Genomic DNA, 17,599 nt, shown 5'->3' on the forward strand with positions numbered 1-17,599 from the left:
AGCGCAACTGGACTCTGCATGTCGGTTTGAGTTATGCAAAGCACCGCCACATATTGCCACTGATTTGGGCTCTGCCCAGGCCAGACAGAGACTGCTTATTTGGACAAAACAAGAACAAGATGGCTGCAGTATGGAATATGTGCACTGCTGGTAGTACAACCACCACTCTGTGAGTTGCCTCTTCTACATGCACATTTGGAAACGGTGTTTTCTCTACCAAATGAAAATGTGCATGAACTTGGGGCCACACACACAATCACAACAAGCATACACATGATTCTGCATCACTGCACCTCAGAACTTTGGGTCACATTAGTGTTCATATCATCAAAGGGTCCTCCTCGTCACTTGACGACTGCTCTATTATGCTGACAGTTTCAGCTATTGGTGGTGGGCACGGGGGGAGAGGTGCTGCTTAGGAATCCATTTCCTGTTGGAATATATAAAGGCAAGGATAGAGACATGTGCTGGTGTAAGTCCACTTCGGCGGTTGGTGACAATGTTACCAGTGGTAGGGAAAAGCCTTTCAGAGGACACACTCGAGGGAGGGCAAGATAGATGCCAAATGGCAACTTTGGTCAGATTTGGCTAGGGATGTACGAAAGTCACTTACCTTTTCATGGATGTGATTCGCAGTGGGGGGGGAGGCGCTCCATCCTTCCCCCTGGAATCCTCGATGGGGGGGGGGAGGCGATCCGGCCCTCCCCCCCGGAATCCTGCCCGGCCGGCTCCACTCCACGGCGGCTCCACAGAGCAGCCGGCCAGGGCTGTCCACAGCCGGAGTTCTGGCCGCGGATGGGCTGCTGTGGACGCAAATGGCGGCCGCCGTAATGGCCGCCATTTGCATCCAGCCAGGCTGCCGTGATAGGCTACGTAAGTATTTACGTAGCCTATCACGGCAAGCAAAACAAACAAACACAAAAAACAGCGTACGCAAATGGCAGCGGCTATGGCGGCCGCCATTTGCGTTCCCTATTTTTCACCGTTTTATCCTACGTAAATATTTACATAGGCTATTACGGCAAAAAAAAGGAACACAAACAGCGCCCACTACGCTATTTGTGTTCCCCTTTTTTTCCCGCCGTAATAGCTTACGTAAATATTTATGTAGGCTAAAACAGCGAAAAAAAGGGAACGCAAATGGCGGCCACCGGAGCCGCCACCATTTGCGTACGCTGTTTTTTGGGGGTTTTGCTTGCCGTGATAGGCTACGTAAATACTTACGTAGCCTATCACGGCAAACAGCAGACGCAAATGGCGGCCGCGGCAGCTGGTCGAAAGACCAGCCACCGCTGGAGCCGCCGCTGGAACATCTTCCCCAGGTAAGCTTCATCCCGGGGGGGAATCCATGGGGGGGCAGGGGGTGGGAGGCCATTCCGCCACGGGTTTCAGGGGTCCGAATGCCAGTGCATTTGGCCTCACTGAAATCCGTGGCGGAATTCTCCGCCATCCCTAGATTTGGCCAAACTCCACGTTTTGTGTCCCAGTATAGGAGAGAATCACTCTCTGGTCTGCTGTGTGTTACTGAGAAACTGTCTCTGGCATAAGCTTCCAGTTCCTGGATAGCCACATCATAAGCAGATCCTTTCCTGGCTCTTTCTGTATGGTTCTCCTGCACAGTTACACCGAGTTCCACTGCCAATGAGGAGTACAAGTCGAACTTTCCACAAGATGCCCCTGTATGTTGTGGTGGTGCAGCTGCTGTAGCGTCATCGCCCTTCCTGCTGGTGATATCGCTGCTGCAGATATTATCTGTAGGGGAAGTAGAAGTCCTACTAACCTCACTCTTCCCCAGCTCCTTCTCATCCAGAACATCTCTCTTGTAGCACTCTACGATTTTCTCTGTTAAATAAGTTTTTAGACTTTGGAAGTCAGGTTTCTGGCTTTGCAGCACCTCCCTCATTGTGCTATCCCGGAACTGTGGTTCAAGGAATGATGCAACAATGTATTTCATGTCCCCCCTTATCCAAATGTTGTGTTTGCTGGTGCCAATTTCCTGTAGAAGGAATTCAGCAAGCCTAACTGCAGGATTGGGGACTTGACTGTAGGGATGTATGAAAGTCACTTACCTTTCCGCAGATTATGTTGATAGTGGGGGGGGGGAGGCGTTCCATCCCTCCCCCCGGAATCCTTGATGGGGGGGAGGTGATCCGTTCCTCCCCCCCGGAATCCTCTATGGCCAGCTGTGCTCCGCGGAGCAGCCGGCCAGGCCCAGCCAGGCCAGCGCCATCCACAGCCGGATTTCCAGCCACAGAGGGCTCTGGGGAAAAGAAGAAAAAAACCCGCATTTGTGTTCCTTATTTTTGGCCATCTTAATCTACGTAAATATTTATGTAGACTATGATGGCAAAAATAAAGGGGAACACAAATAGCGTAGCGCTATTTGCGTCCCTTTTTGATTCACCATTTTAGCCTATGTAAATATTTACGTAGGCTAAAATGGTGAATCAAAAAGGGACGCCAATAGCGCCCGCTACGCTATTTGCATTCCCTTTTATTTTCACCATCATAGTCTACGTAAATATTTATGTAGACTAAGATGGCCAAAAATAAGGAACGGAAACGGCGGCGGCCGTAGCCGCCGCCATTTGAGTACGAGGGTTTGTGTTTTTTTTAAACCCAGCCATGATAGGCTATGTAAATCTTTACGTAGCCTATCACGTCGGGGGTTTTTTTGTTTTTTTTTTAAACCCAGCCATGATAGGCTACGCAAATCTTTACGTAGCCTATCACATCGTTTTGTTTTTTGTTTTTTTTTTTACAAGACTGCAAATGGCGGCAGTGGCAGCCGGTCGGAAGACCAGCCGCCGCCGCCACTGGAGCCGTCGCCACCCGGAAGATCCGCCCCAGGTAAGTCTCGTCCCGGGGGGGATCTGTGGGGGGGGCGGGGGGGCAGGCCGTTCCGCCACGGAGTTCGGGGGGCCGAATGCACTAGCATTCAGCCTCACCAAGATCCGTGGCAGAATTCTCTGACATCCCTACTTGACTGTCTACAGCACTGGTGCACTTAAAAAGCCCAGCACAGCATTTTCTAAGTGCCCCCTCTATAATCTTCAGTACAGGTAGAACTTGGCCTAGTGTAGCATAGTCTGCACTCAGTAGTGTGCATTCATCAAATACTTTTAATATGTCAACCAGATCTTGCATCAAGACCCACTGCTGTGGTGTGACAAAAAATTTGGAATGGTGGTGTTTCTCGATAATGTAGTCATTTATAGCAGCTCTCTGCTCACAGAGTCTCTGTAGCATATGCAATATGCTGTTCCAGCTTGTGTATACATCCAAGATGAATTTGTGTTGTGGAAGACCACAGCTACATTTTGTTGTTTATTTGGTCAGTCGCTTCCGACTCTTCGTGACTTCTTGGACCAGCCCACACCAGAGCTTCCTGTCAGCCATCACCACCCCCAGCTCCCCCAAGGGCGGGTCCGTCACCTCCAGAATATCATCCATCCATCTTGCCCTTGGTCGGCCCCTCTTCCTTTTGCCTTCCACTTTCCCTAGCATCAGCATCTTCTCCAGGGTATCCTATCTTCTCATGATGTGGCCAAAGTACTTCAGTTTTGCCTTTAATATCATTCCCTCAAGTGAACAGTCTGGCCTTATTTCCTGGAGTATGGACTGGTTTGATCTTCTTGCAGTCCAAGGCACTCTCAGAATTTTCCTCCAGCACCACAGTTCAAAAGCATCTATCTTCCTTCACTCAGCCTTCCTTATGGTCCAGCTCTCGCAGCCATAGGTTACTATGGGGAATACCATTGCTTTAACTATGCGGACCTTTGTTGTCAGTGTAACGTCTCTGCTCTTAACTATTTTATCAAGATTTGTCATTGCTCTCCTCCCAAGAAGTAAACATCTTCTGATTTCCTGGCTTCAGTCAGCGTCTGCAGTAATCTTTGCGCCTAGAAAGACAAAGTCTGTCACTGCCTCCATGTTTTCTCCCCCTATTTGCCAGTTATCAATCAAGCTGGTTGCCGTAATCTTGGTTTTTTTGAGGTTTAACTGCGACCCAGCTTTTGCACTTTCTTCTTTCACCTTCGTCATGAGGTTCCTCAGCTCCTCCTCGCTTTCAGCCATCAAAGTGGTATCACCTGCATATCTGAGATTGTTAATGTTTCTTCCAGTGATTTTAACTCCAGCCTTGGCTTCATCAAGCCCAGCACGTCGCATGATGTGTTCTGCGTACAGGTTGAATAGGTAGGGTGAGAGTACACAACAGTGCCGTACTCCTTTCCCAATCTTCAACCAGTCCATTGTTCCGTGGTCTGTTCTTACCGTTGCTACTTGGTCGTTATACAGATTTCTCAGGAGGCAGACAAGAGGACTTGGTATCCCCATACCACCAAGAACTTGCCACAATTTGTTATGATCCACACAGTCAAAGGCCTTAGAATAGTCAATAAAACAGAAATAGATGTTTTTCTGAAACTCCCTGGCTTTCTCCATTATCCAGCAGATATTGGCAATTTGGTCTCTAGTTCCTCTGCCTTTTCTAAACCCAGCTTGTACATCTGGGAATTCTCGTTCCATGAATTGCTGGAGTCTACCTTGCAAGATCTTGAGCATTACCTTACTGGCATGTGAAATAAGTGCCACTGTTCGATAGCTTGAACATTCTTTGGTGCTTCCCTTTTTTGGTATGGGGATATAGGTTGATTGTTTCCAATCTGGTGGCCATTCTTGTGTTTTCCAAATTTGCTGGCATATGGCATGCATCACCTTGACAGCATCATCTTGCAAGATTTTAAACAGTTCAGCTGGGATACCATCATCTCCTGCTGCCTTGTTATTAGCAATGCTTCTTAAGGCCCATTCAACCTCACTCTTCAGGATGTCTGGCTCTAGCTCACTGACCACACCATCAAATCTATTCCCGATATTATTATCCTTCCTATTCAGACCTTCCGTATATTCTTGCCACCTTTTCTTGATCTCTTCTGCTTCTATTAGGTCCTTGCCAACTTTGTTTTTTATCATACCCATTTTTGCCTGGAATTTACCTCCGATGTTTCTAATTTTCTGGAAGAGGTCCCTTGGCCTTCCTATTCTATTCTCTTCTTCCACTTCCGCGCATTGCTTGTTTAAAAATAATTCCTTATCTCTTCTGGCCACCCTCTGGAATTTTGCATTTAACTGGGCATATCCCCACCTATCACTGTTGCCTTTTGCTTTCCTTCTTTCTTGGGCTGCTTCCAGTGTCTCAGCAGACAGCCATCTTGCCTTCTTGGTTTTCTTTTTCTTTGGGACGTTTTTTGTTGCCACCTCCTGAACAATGTTGCAAACTTCTGTCCATAGTTCTTCCGGGACCCTATCTACTAAATCTAGTCCCTTAAATCTATTATTCACCTCAACCGCATATTCATTAGGAATATTAGTGAGCTCATATCTAACTGATCTGTGGGTCTTCCCTATTCTCTGTAGTCTGATTCTAAATAGTGCAATAAGAAGTTCGTGATCTGAACTACAATCAGCTCCAGCTCTTGTTTTTACCAACTGCATAGATGTCCGCCACCTTTGGCTACAAAGGATGTAGTCAATCTGATTTTGGTGTCAACCGTCTGGTGAAGTCCATGTATAAAGTTGTCTCTTAGGTTGTTAGAAGAGAGTGTTTGTTATGCACAGTGAGTTGTCTTGGCAAAATTCTATCAGTCTGTGCCCTGCTTCATTTTGTTCTCCCAGACCATGCTTTCCTGTAGTTCCAGGTGTCGTTTGCCTAACCACCTTAGCATTCCAGTCTCTGTAATGAAAATAACATCTTTGTTTGGCGTACTATCCAGTAGGTGTTGCAGATCCTCATAGAACTGATCTACTTCTCCTTCTTCAGCATCTGTGGTTGGGGCGTATATTTGGATCACTGTGATGTTAAATGGCTTACCCTGAATTCGAATTGAGATCATTTTGTCATTTTTTGGATTGTATCCAAGCACTGCTTTAGCCACTTTATTATTAATTATGAAGGCTACTCCATTTCTTCTGTGGTCCTCTTGTCCACAGTAGTAGATCTGGTGGTCATTTGATGTGAAGTGGCCCATTCCAGTCCATTTCAGTTCACTGACACCCAAAATGTCTATATTTAATCTTGACATCTCCCCAATAACCACATCCAATTTGCCCTGGCTCATAGATCTGATATTCCAGGTTCCTATGGTGTGTTGATCTTTAGAACATCAGATTCGTCGTTCACCACCAGCACCATCGGCTGCTAGCCGTCCTTTCGGCTTTGAGCTAGCTGCATCATCACATCTGGGGCTAGTTGAACTTATCCTCTGTTCCTCCCCAGTAGCATTTTGACCATTTTCCGACCTGGGAGTTCCATCTTCCGATGGTATACCGACATATCTCCGGTTGTACTGATCCATTTAGTTTTCACGGCAAGAATACTGGGGTGGGTTGCCATTTCCTTCCACAGGGATCGTATTTAGTCTGACCTCTCTGCCATGACCTTCCCGTCTTGAGTGTCCCTTCACGGTTTAGCTCACGACGTCATTTGGTGCTCAAGCTCCAGCACCACGACAAGGTAACAATCTCCTTTGCTTCATTGGATGGCACCTATTGCCTCCATTGCTGAGCAGGACTGCCTGAAGTGGGTGCAAATGGATTGGGCCATCTTCAGTAACTTGCCTATTTTAGGAGATGCGTTGTTCAATCCTGAACGCACCACAAGGTTCAAACAGTGCACAATGCACTGAATGTGGTTTAGCCCTGCAATGCGTACTGCTTTCAGGTAGTTGGAGGCATTATCTGTTGCTAAACAGCCCACTGCTAGATTTAAGGGGCGAACCAGGACTTAACAACACCATTGATTTTCACTGTAATGCTTTCTGCTGTGTCTGTCCCCGAGAACACTGTGAGGGCCAATGTCGCTGTTCTCCGAGTCAGTCTGCAGATCTCATTGATGGATACCCATTGCGCAGTGACACACAGATAAGACTTTGTTTGATTGCTTGTCCATGTGTCACTTGTTAGATGAATACTTCCTCCAACTGCACATTTCAAATCCTGTTGGAGCACCCTTCTGATTTCAGAAGCCAGGGCTGGAATGGCAACGCCACTAATGTAGTGACGAGAGGGGACATCCCACCGAGGGCACAATTCCTTCACGATGTCCTGGAAGGCATCCTTTTCCACTGTGGAGAAGGGCAGTATGCATCGAGCAATGAACTCTGTCAGGGCTCGATTCAACCTTGCTGCCTGGACACTGTCAGATGGGAATTTCTCTGTTAGTGTGAGGCGTTTTTCCATTGACACCTGCCTCTTAGCTAAGTTGCCTTCTGTGTCCTTCTCACCTGGATCACTTTGCATTTGGTCTTTGCAAAATGAGGCAAAGAAGGTGGTAATGCTCTTTTTGGATTGTTGTGAGAGGGACTTGCCTTTACTATCTTTGGGCACAAGAAGCGCATGATGCACCTCCATGTGTCGCCTCATGGCAGACGTGCCCACTCGTCCACAGCCCCCTTCCTTTCCTAGGCGCACACGACTTCTACAGACATCACAAACCATGACGTAACGGTCATTTTTCGCATATTCGAAGAAGCGCCACACATAGGAACTCACCCTTCCACCATCTTTTCTTTGGGGAATGGGAGTACCAGTTTCAGATGAGGCGGCATCGGGAGCTGCACGTTTCCGCTCATCTCTGCTTGTGGATGGTGTTGTTGGTGGCATTGTTGATGGTGATGACGAACGCTTAGCAGGGGGTATTTGTTCCTGAGGTTTGGGATTGAGAACCCGGCAGGCTGGACCACAGAGTCAGACTCAGTCTCAGCAGGGACGCTGGTATAAAGGACTCCTCCTCATCATCGCTGTCTGGATCACTGCTGAAATTAAGTCTTCTGGGCTTTTTTTTCCAAATTACGTGAACCGCTGCCCACGAGGTAATTATCAGCAGGTAGCTCTGGACCTGGTTCATCTTCTATCCCACTTTCGCTCTCTGATGCAGGGAGGACGGTTGTGGGCGTTTCTGTAAAGATTCCAAATAGAAGCAGAATTTCAGGAGAAATGCACCTTTTACACATGAATGATAGCAAAAAGAATAAAACTGTGTACTTCTAGAAATCTATGAAACATAGCTTGGAATTGCGATCAACATTACACAAGGTGCAGATGTAAGCACTGAGAAAACAACATACTCCACAAAGTGCAAAACAAATGTACAGACTTCAAAGCTCCACAAGAGTTGTCTAAAACTGTCCTCACTGCTAAAAGTCCGAAAACCATGGGGGAGGATTGACTGAGTCTTACCAGATTCTTCCTTTGGAATGATGTAGGCTTCGTGACTTTCATTCCGCCGCTGTAGAAGCTCCTTGGGAACATTTTCATCTGCTTTGGAGACACTCCCTTCTGCTCACCATCCATGAACTTTCTTCCTGTTCCTCTGGAGATGTGGCTGGCTGTGCCTGTGCCACATTCTGTGGCAGTATTTGGTGGTGTGTGCTGCTTGCAGTTGCAGGGTGGACTGGTGCTGGGGCTATTGTCGCTGGTCACCCCTTGGGCTTCCTCCTGTTCCAGCTCCTCCAGATATCGTTGAACTGCAACCTCCGCACTGAATCTTGCCCATCCGCACATCCTTTGAGTACTGGATTGACTACGGGATCTTCCTTTCTCCGCGTTCATGTCTCTGTGGTGGGCAGGAGGAGACATAAATGCATGTGGTGGTGGTGAGAGAATTACTCAGGAACATATTCCACTATAGCAAAGCTGGAATCATGTAAACAGCCTACAATCGCAGATATAGTGCAGTGTAAAAGTAGTTTGAGGGTGCTGCTGGAGGATGGAGTCCATGCAGCCTGAAAAACACAGGCTGATGGAGGATGGAGTCCTTCTCAGCCCAAAACACAGGGTGCTGGCCTTCCCCGCCATGTGCAGCCACAGCAGCACCCCCACCCTAGGCCCAAGCCCCCAAATTAAGCCACACATTTTGCATCCCAGGGGGAGAAGCTGCCTAGTGCAGGCTGATGGTGGATGGAGTCCCAGCACCCCCACACAAGGTCCAAGCCCCAAAATAGAGGCTGCTGGAGGATGGAGTCCTTCTCAGGCCTAAACACAGGCTGCTGGAGGATGGAGTCCATGCAGCCTGAAAAACACAGGCTGATGATGGATGGAGTCCCAGCAACCCCACCCTAGGCCCAAGCCCCCAAATAGAGACACACATTTTGCATCCCATGGGGAGAAGCTGCCTAGCGCAGGCTGATAGTGGATGGAATCCATGCAGCCTGAAAAACAAAGGCTGCTGGAGGATGGAGTCCATGCAGCCTGAAAAACATAGGCTGCTGGAAGATGGAGCCCTTCTCAGGCCTAAACACAGGCTGCTGGAGGATGGAGTCCATGCAGCCTAAAAAATACAGGCTGCTGGAGGACGGAGCCTTTCTCAGGCCTAAACACAAGCTGCTTGAGAATAGAGTCCATGCAGCCTGAAAAACACAGGCTGCTGGAGGATGGAGTCCATCACAGGCCTAAACACAGGCTGCTGGAGGATGGAGTCCATGCAACCTGAAAAACACCCCCACACAAGCCACAAGCCCCAAATAAAGGCACACATTTTGCATCTCATGGGGAGAAGCTGCTTAACACAGGCTGATGGAGGATGGAGTCCTTTGCTGCTAGCCTTCCCCCACCACCAAAAAATCACTATATAAGGGCACATTCATGTAAAGTAAGTATATCAAAGAACATACCTTCACAGTAATAAAGGTTGAACTGCAGTGCCGTAGAACGGGGACACACTCCAGTTGTGGCTGGGCAAGGACACTCCGTCTGCAGCAGCAGGGCATCTCTCGTCTCTGGAGCAACTGAAGCAACACACGATGATGAGCGTCCTTGTGAAGGCAGGGAAAATGGTTGGATTCCCTCCCCCTCCTTTGAGTTCCCTCCCCTCAATGACGTTATCTTCTGGGGGTGGGTTGGGGGGATCTCAGTCAACTGACCTCACCTCCACAGACAATTAAAAAAAAGATTGAGGATTTACGTGCACTTCATAACTCAGTCCCAGCGAAAGAAAGCCGCATGGTCACAGGGAAAGTGCGTATGTATTATTGTAAAAATGGGAAACCCATTTGCATTCTATTCCTATTCTTCTGATTTACAGATTTTCTTTCGTAATTATCTTCATAAATTCCGCTGTTTTGCAGACAAAAAAAGGAGCCGCGTGAGTGCCGGCTCTGCAGGACCTCGCCATGCCGTTCCGCGGAGGATTCCGGGGCACGGATTGATGGCGATTTGATCCCATTTCAATTCGTGGCGGAATTCTCTGACATCCCTAGTCAAACCCCAATTAGTTCACTCCTCATTACATCATCATAAGGAATATGATGTAAAGCTTTAATGAATGCCTATTATTCCCTCACAATATATGTGACACAAAATAGCCAATTCATTAATGGTTTGGGGGAGTAATTGAGCCCCAAGTATAGTTATGAGTTTGTCTAGGGTAGTAAAATGCAATAATAATGGAATTGTTTATTCTCCTTGTGTCTTCCTTAGATTTTCCTCCTGTTTTACAAAGTACAGATGGAAACTGGGTGGCCTTACAAAATGTCGTTTTTCCTCGTCCTCGAATGCTTGCCAAACCAAAGAGCCAAGTATTCAAAGCTTTGGAGAATGAATACAGTGTAGTGTCTGCTTATGATGAGATGGGCTCTGATAGCGAAGATGATTATGACTGGAACATAGCTTTGAACAAGTTACGACGGAGGCCCGAGCAGCTGTCAAATTATGCTGATTCCCAGTGCAATAGTGAATGGGCTTATAGCAATGAACTATACCAGCCTGTGACCTCCTCTTCATCTGGGCTATTGACCAATGAGACAGTGGACTCCGATTCTGAAACATCATCAGTCAGTTCTTCAAGAGAGGCTAGGGGAACTAGCTGTCTTCCTTGGATGCAAAGGAGAACTTGTAACAGTAAGCCCAGAGAGGAAAAAGCACAATTACATGGGGACCTAGACGTGAACTTTAACCCACAAACTACCAGTTTAGACTATTCCGATAGTAGTGAAAGTGAGGAAGTGTATCATGACTTGGAAAAGAGGTCAAGGAGGTGGAAAAAAGGCACAGCCCTCTCAGAAGATTTATACAAAGTCAAAAATTGCAGAAAAACCCACAAGAAGAATTTGAGCACAAGTCAGGTAACGAACGTTCAATTAATACAATGTAGTGCTTGCAAAAGGATATCAAAGCTCTGTCTATTCTACAGAGACAATCACAGTCTGAGCATGGTCGACAGAAGAATGCTGTACTAATCTTCATCACTCACATTTTATATTATTAAAAACCTTGTGCCAAAGACAATTACACTGAATAAGCTAATCTAATCTATTATTTTCCATATAGCAGGGTTTGGCATCATATAATACATAAGGAGGCTTTTCTAGATGAGGCAGTTTAGCCTGCTGTTTCTATTTCCAGATTCATTGCAAAATGAAAATTGGATGTCTACACAAAGTTATTTTACTTTCCTGCCTTTCCATACTTTCTCCTACATAACATCTAGGTGGAGATGTGTTATAGTGGAATAATGCAACTACATTGGTGGAGACTTGTGCTTTGGTTCACAGTGCCAAAGAATACCAGATTTAAACCCCCATGAAAGTGCTTTCAAAACACAGGAACAAGACTTGAGGAAAACCATATTCTCTAAAGCACCCAGAAACATCTGTGAATTAGGAATAGCAAGCACACAATAGAAGCCTCTTCTAGAAAAGCTCAGGCTGAAAGGATGGCTTCCATAGTAATGAATACAGTATCTTAGTAAGCCTATGTAACAATGCCCAGTCAGACGTATTTGTGATTTGTGGTTCATCCTGCTCTGCAGTCACATCCCCAAAGTGGCACTGGTACATTGTGGAAACAACTTTGGAAACTGAATGCTTCTCCTGGTTTTGATAACCAAGGTCACATGGAGGTGAAACAGGCCATCATATATAGCTGAATGTGTAACACAATTTAACAGAGTAGTGGGGCGCGGGGGATCTGGAGTTATTGAGGCTTCATACATACATAGATTTCATGTATGACAGGGGTGAGCAACTTGTGTCCTTCCAGATGAGTAGCTGTTTTAGATTAGGGGGCTGTCAGTAAGCAAAGGACTCACCACCCAATGCCTGTGAGAGGGAAGTATTAATATTCAGGATGGGTTTTAGATCACTGATGATGCATTGGAGTGGTTTTAGCAGGGAGCCGATGTGTTCTATCATTTTCTCTTCTGAGACTGTAGTAGTACTAGGTACCATCCTAACCTTGTTGATCTGTTTTTCCGACATCATTGGGTGGGCATTGTAGTTTATGAAATGCCTGATGTAAATGTCCAAGAAGCTGGAACAAATGCAGATCTGTAATAGGGATCTTATGGTGTGTTATGGGTAGAAGTTAGAAAATTGCAGATATGTGTAATTATCAATGGTTTCTGGTATAAGGTGATGCTTATTTATCCATGGTGTAGTTGTACAGTAGTATTCAGAAAGTGAACCTGCTGTGTGGACTGGTCCAGGAACATATACATCACAGTTGGGCAACTTGTGGCCTTCCACATGTTTTGGCCTACAAGGAACATGGGAGTTGTAGGTCAAAACATCTGAAGTTGTCCACCACTGGGGTAACTATGGGGTAAAGTGAAGGAAAAACACATTCGTGTGCTGGGTAGAAATTGGCCAAAAGTTGTAATCTATCCCAAAGAGATAACAGGCTCATGTGCAAAGGTTAAATAAGCCTTGCAACTAAATACGAAGGCCTGTTTCAATTCCTCACCTCTCTTGACCACTACCCTTCATCTGCCATTCAATTTACCCCCATAGTTGGCGTAAAGATGGATTCACTGCTGTTGTATCCCTTGACTTGGAAGGATACAAGGACATGAACAAGGCAGCAGCATTGGCAGATGGTCCCTTTGCTTATCTTCACCTACATCATGGCTGGAAACACAGGGACATATTCCCCACCACCACTTTTCTTAAACCTGGGAGTCCAGAAAGTAACCAGGATTGTCAGGTGGCCACCATATCCAGCTCTCTCTGATGTAACCAGTAGCCCGTAAGGAGTGGGCTTGAAGGAATTTAACCCTTTCCTCCCATGCTGAGGTCCCTAGGAAAATCCCTCCTCTGAAGCTCAGAGGAAGGATTTTCCTCAGGAGCACTGCAGGGGAGGAAAGAGTTAAATCTTCACTCTCCTCCTGCTGCAATCCCAGTAATTATCAAGCTCCCCACAGCTGATGATATTTATATTTTTTGAAACCTGCACATTAAATGCAAAGAGGCATTTCATGTCACATGTAGGTTGGCCCCTAGTAGCCCCTTAAGGCTAGGAGGGAGTGTTACTGCTGCAGCCACCACATCTCGCAAGCTGGGGGGTAATTGCTATTCATCACTGGTGAGCAATTAACAAGTCTGTTTTATGTTATTTAAATATATGTACATTTCATATTATCTGCTCCGAACCCTGGAGCTAAGTTAAAATACTCAAACCAAATGGCATTAAAATGAATAAAAAACAATCTGGCTGATCTGTAGCCAGCCACATAGCAAGATTAGTAAGGAAACAGGCTTCTTATTTTAGAATATTACAGCCATTCTGCATCGATCTGGCAACATTTTGGTCCATCGTACTACTATTATTTAAAAACTTTGTGTCGAAATGGAGAGGAGGAGTGGGTACACGTGTTCTAATAAAGATTTTCCTAAGTAAGGAGCAATATTGGGATGATGGCCTTATCCGTTGTCTCACAGATTAGAATATCAGCATAATTTTTACAATAAAAATGCTAGAGTTTTATTCCCCTGCTTCCACTAGGTGGAGTTCGTGGTTAATTTACTGTGGGTGGTGGAAATTGGAATCAAATTTGAAACTGCCAACCAGCTGGCAGCTTATCTCACTTCATGCTTAGGATATTTTTATGCACAATACTCAATGCCATGTTGTTAATGCAGGATAAAAAGGTAAAGAGAGCCATTTTTAAATCAAGCCTTTGATTTAAAAATGGCTCTTTTGTCATTTTGTTGCTACCTTTTGTCAATGTTGCTATTATGGTCGAATGACAAGACACGGAAAATTTATGAAAACAATGTGCAGCTTTGTGTGTGGAAATAACTTTAGCTTGTGCAGCTCGGGATGGGTGTAGCTCCTCACTTACTGGGATTAAACCCATTCCATATTTAAAAGAGTGAAATAAAATGACTTAGTTTTGAACTCTCTATGTGTAGACGGGAAACACACAATGAGGGCGCAATCCTATGCGTGTTTAGACAATGGAAAGGTACTACAATTCCCAGTATGCTGGGAGTTATAGTACCTTTCCCTGTCTAAATACGCATAGGATTGCACCCTTACCCTGGGTTTTGCTATCATAGTTACCATATGAGAATTCAATGAACTGATTGTTTCTTTGTGTCCTTCATTATCCAGCTCACAACTTTTTTTCCCTTTTCCTCATTTGCATATGGAAACACAATGCAGCAGGCCTTTGAGCTGGTCAGGCCGTCCTCCCATCATTTCCTACAGCTTCTTTGTTTGTTTCCCTCAATATTCCACAGACATTCCCTTGTTCCATTACGACTTTTCTTACTCTGGGATCAATTTTAAGAACCCCTTTATTTTCCTTCTCCTCTCTGCAGATCAATAGTATTCCATGCAGTGCACCTTCTTTGCCTCCATTCCATACATACAGAGCCCTCCCTTGTCCCTGCAGAAGACTGTATTTCATATGAAGGAGAATGCCTATGGTTTTTGAGGCCCTCTGATACCCTCCTTGTACGGATGGGAAGAAATTTGTGTGGTTTGCATTTTAATACGAACCAGTTTAATTTGCACATCCTGAAATAATGGATGGACCAGAATGCAATTATCCTTTGGGTTTTGCACTTCTACAAATGTTGCGATGTGGTTCTCTGATCAAACAATGAGTACATGAGAAAAAAATGTATGTGAAAATGCATGCATTAGGGACAGTAGCTTACAAAACAGCATGCATTAGGTGAAATTGTTTGCAAAAATGTGTATATTAGGGGGAAATGCCTATTTCTATTTTTTATTATTTTTTTGCTTACAAAAATGTGTATCATTTTTCATGTGGATTTTAAAATAACATGTGGTACTCCATTCTGAGATTCAGAGATATAGAACACATGGTATTGTATAAAATGCATTCAGCATATCTCAGAGGAATATATAGTATCCACACAGATAACAATAGTGTTCCTGTTATGTCATGAAGAATTGGATATGCAAGAAATGATCACATAAGAGTTTAAAAGCTGTGGTGCAGTATCAAATGTGGAGTTGAACATTGTTATCGTTTAGAGAAATGTTTGTATTGAGCGCATGCTGTTCAGAAATGAAAACCTATTTCTCCGTATGTATTTATGTTGCAATCATCAAAATGATACGTTTATAGATCTCCTGTGGTGTAAACAGATTTTTTATATACACCTTTAATTTTCTGTTATTTGCTTTGTCCTTTTCTTTTAATGGTTTAAGGCATCTGAACATTTATCAGAAACTGACATAAGCAGTGAAGACCATCGCCATCAAAACAAGGCAGACGCTACAGAAGAAAAGCTGAAGTCGAGATTATATGAATTGGCTGCAAAAATGAGTGATAATAGGGAAACCTCTTCAGAGGAGCAGTTGTCAGAGCCAAGAACAGAACCAGAGAACCAGAAATCATGCTTAACTTCAGAAGACAATGGCAAATGCATTCAGGAGGAGTTAAAGAAGGTAGGTAGTGCCTAGTGCAGGGTGGTGGTGGTGAAACTCTTTCAGCTTGAGTGCCAAATCCCATTTTAGAGAAGCTGGGGGGGGCACATTCCAGTGGTGGGTGGGGCCAAAAGCAAAAGGGGTGGGGCCCAAAATACCAAAAATACCAGCATGTTGTAGCTTAAGGCTCTTCCTGCCAGTGGCTGAGCCTTAGGAGGGCATTTCAACCTTTTAGAATGGGGAAAAAGCTGCACAAAAGCCAGGAAAGAACCATGATTGGTGGTCAAGGGAAAGGGGCATGGCCTTTTGGGGAACCCAAGAGGGCTGAATTTGGCCCGAAGGCCTGAGGTTCTGCACTCCCTGCCTAGCAGCTGAACAGTTGGCAAATAATATGTTTGAGAACCATTTCCCACATTGTGATTCCCAACAAGTTGCTCCCATGTCTGAACTTGTACCGTCAGAGTGGCCATGTATTATGAGCCTCTGGGAATGGCAGGAATGGCCTCTTTCTCACAGCTTGTCACTGGAAATCATCACTCTCCCATTAACAATGACTTGAAAGCATATTGGCACGTTAGGAAATTGCAAATTCAAAAGAGCCAAAAGAGAAAAGAGTTGTAATCATTTACTGTTTATACTAGATTTAAGCGGAAACACAGACAAATAGAAAAAAATGCTGGGATAAGGGGCAAGTAGCTGGCAGTTGCCACTAGTACGCCACCAGTCTAATGGTGGTTTTCCCCCCTCCGTATCCTTGCCATCTACAGGTAGTCAGCATGTGGACTGGTGGTGGCGGCGTCACCGTGTAAGTCTCCCAAACCTTTCCCCAACACCTGCTAGGAACATCAAACAGCAGTATGAAGATACTAAGCATACACACTTACCTTGGGACTAAGTCCCATTGAGCTCAGTGGGCTTACTTCTGAGTACACATGTATAGGATTCCACAGTAAGTGTGTCACACCTTGTGGCAATGCATTAAAACAGTCGTAAACTCTGTGCATGGAGAAAACGTTTTTCATTTAGAACTTGTTGAATATTCATTTTAGTGAATACCTTTTTTATTTTAGTATTGTGCAGCAAATGCTATCCATTTACTTTTTTCAAACCACTCCAACTTTTGTGTAGCACTTATCTCATCTTTCTCTGTTCTAAGATGGAGACGCCGAACCATTTTTAGCCTGCCCTTGTGTGCTTTTGCATTCGAAACCTCGATGATTCTGTGTTCGTTATCATTTAGTCCAATAATATTTTGACAAGGCTTTCTTCACTTTGCAGGTTTTAACAAGCGTATAACTACTACACTCTACTGAATAAAATTAGATTTGCTTATTGTATTTAATTTAAGCAGCAAGCCAAGGAGACTGGCAGCAGAAACTAGTGCTCATGAGCAGAGGTTTTTCATAGGAATCATGATATACATTTTATTTTGTGGGAGAGGCCTTTCTCCTGCTTGATGATGATGCTTTATCATGTATAAATTGCCTAGTATTTACTAGGCACTATAAACAGATTTTTAAAAAGATAGTCCATGCCCAGAGGCTTACAAACTATAAGACAAGACACAAAAGAAAAAGGAGATGGGGAGGGAAGAGGAAGACAAGCAAACTCAGGCATCAGTTCTTAAAGTACTTTTGAATGGTAGTGTTCATGGAGAGAAGGAGCCCAATGGCAGCTGGTCTCTTAGTTATACTGATAGAGTGGCTTTGCTGACCCATCTTTCCCTCTGCTGCAGCCAGATGGAATGGAGGCTGACAAATGACAGTTGAGGGAAAGGAGGAGCCAAATGACCTCTGGTCTATCAGCAAAGCCAATAGCGTGGGCCTGCTGTCCTATGTCAGTTTATGAGAGAGAGAGAGAAAATATCACTATATAATAATATTATATGTCCTATCTGAAGCATTTCCAGTTCTCTGGA

General features: G+C 44.9%; 1 protein-coding gene across 1 annotated transcript in view; it reads left to right on the forward strand.

Annotated features, from left to right (window-relative positions):
• Positions 1-17,599, forward strand: part of MYRIP (myosin VIIA and Rab interacting protein) — a 278,185-nt gene that overhangs the window by 234,339 nt on the left and 26,247 nt on the right. The window contains exons 10-11 of the mRNA XM_084858044.1: positions 10,480-11,123; positions 15,463-15,702. Of these exons, the coding sequence (XP_084714170.1) occupies positions 10,480-11,123; positions 15,463-15,702 (884 nt within the window). The remainder of the gene's footprint in view (positions 1-10,479; positions 11,124-15,462; positions 15,703-17,599) is intronic.

This window comes from Heloderma suspectum, chromosome 5 (genome assembly GCF_057233095.1).
Source record: "Heloderma suspectum isolate Gila_16-S chromosome 5, 16-S_ref, whole genome shotgun sequence".
NCBI lineage: Eukaryota > Metazoa > Chordata > Lepidosauria > Squamata > Helodermatidae > Heloderma > Heloderma suspectum.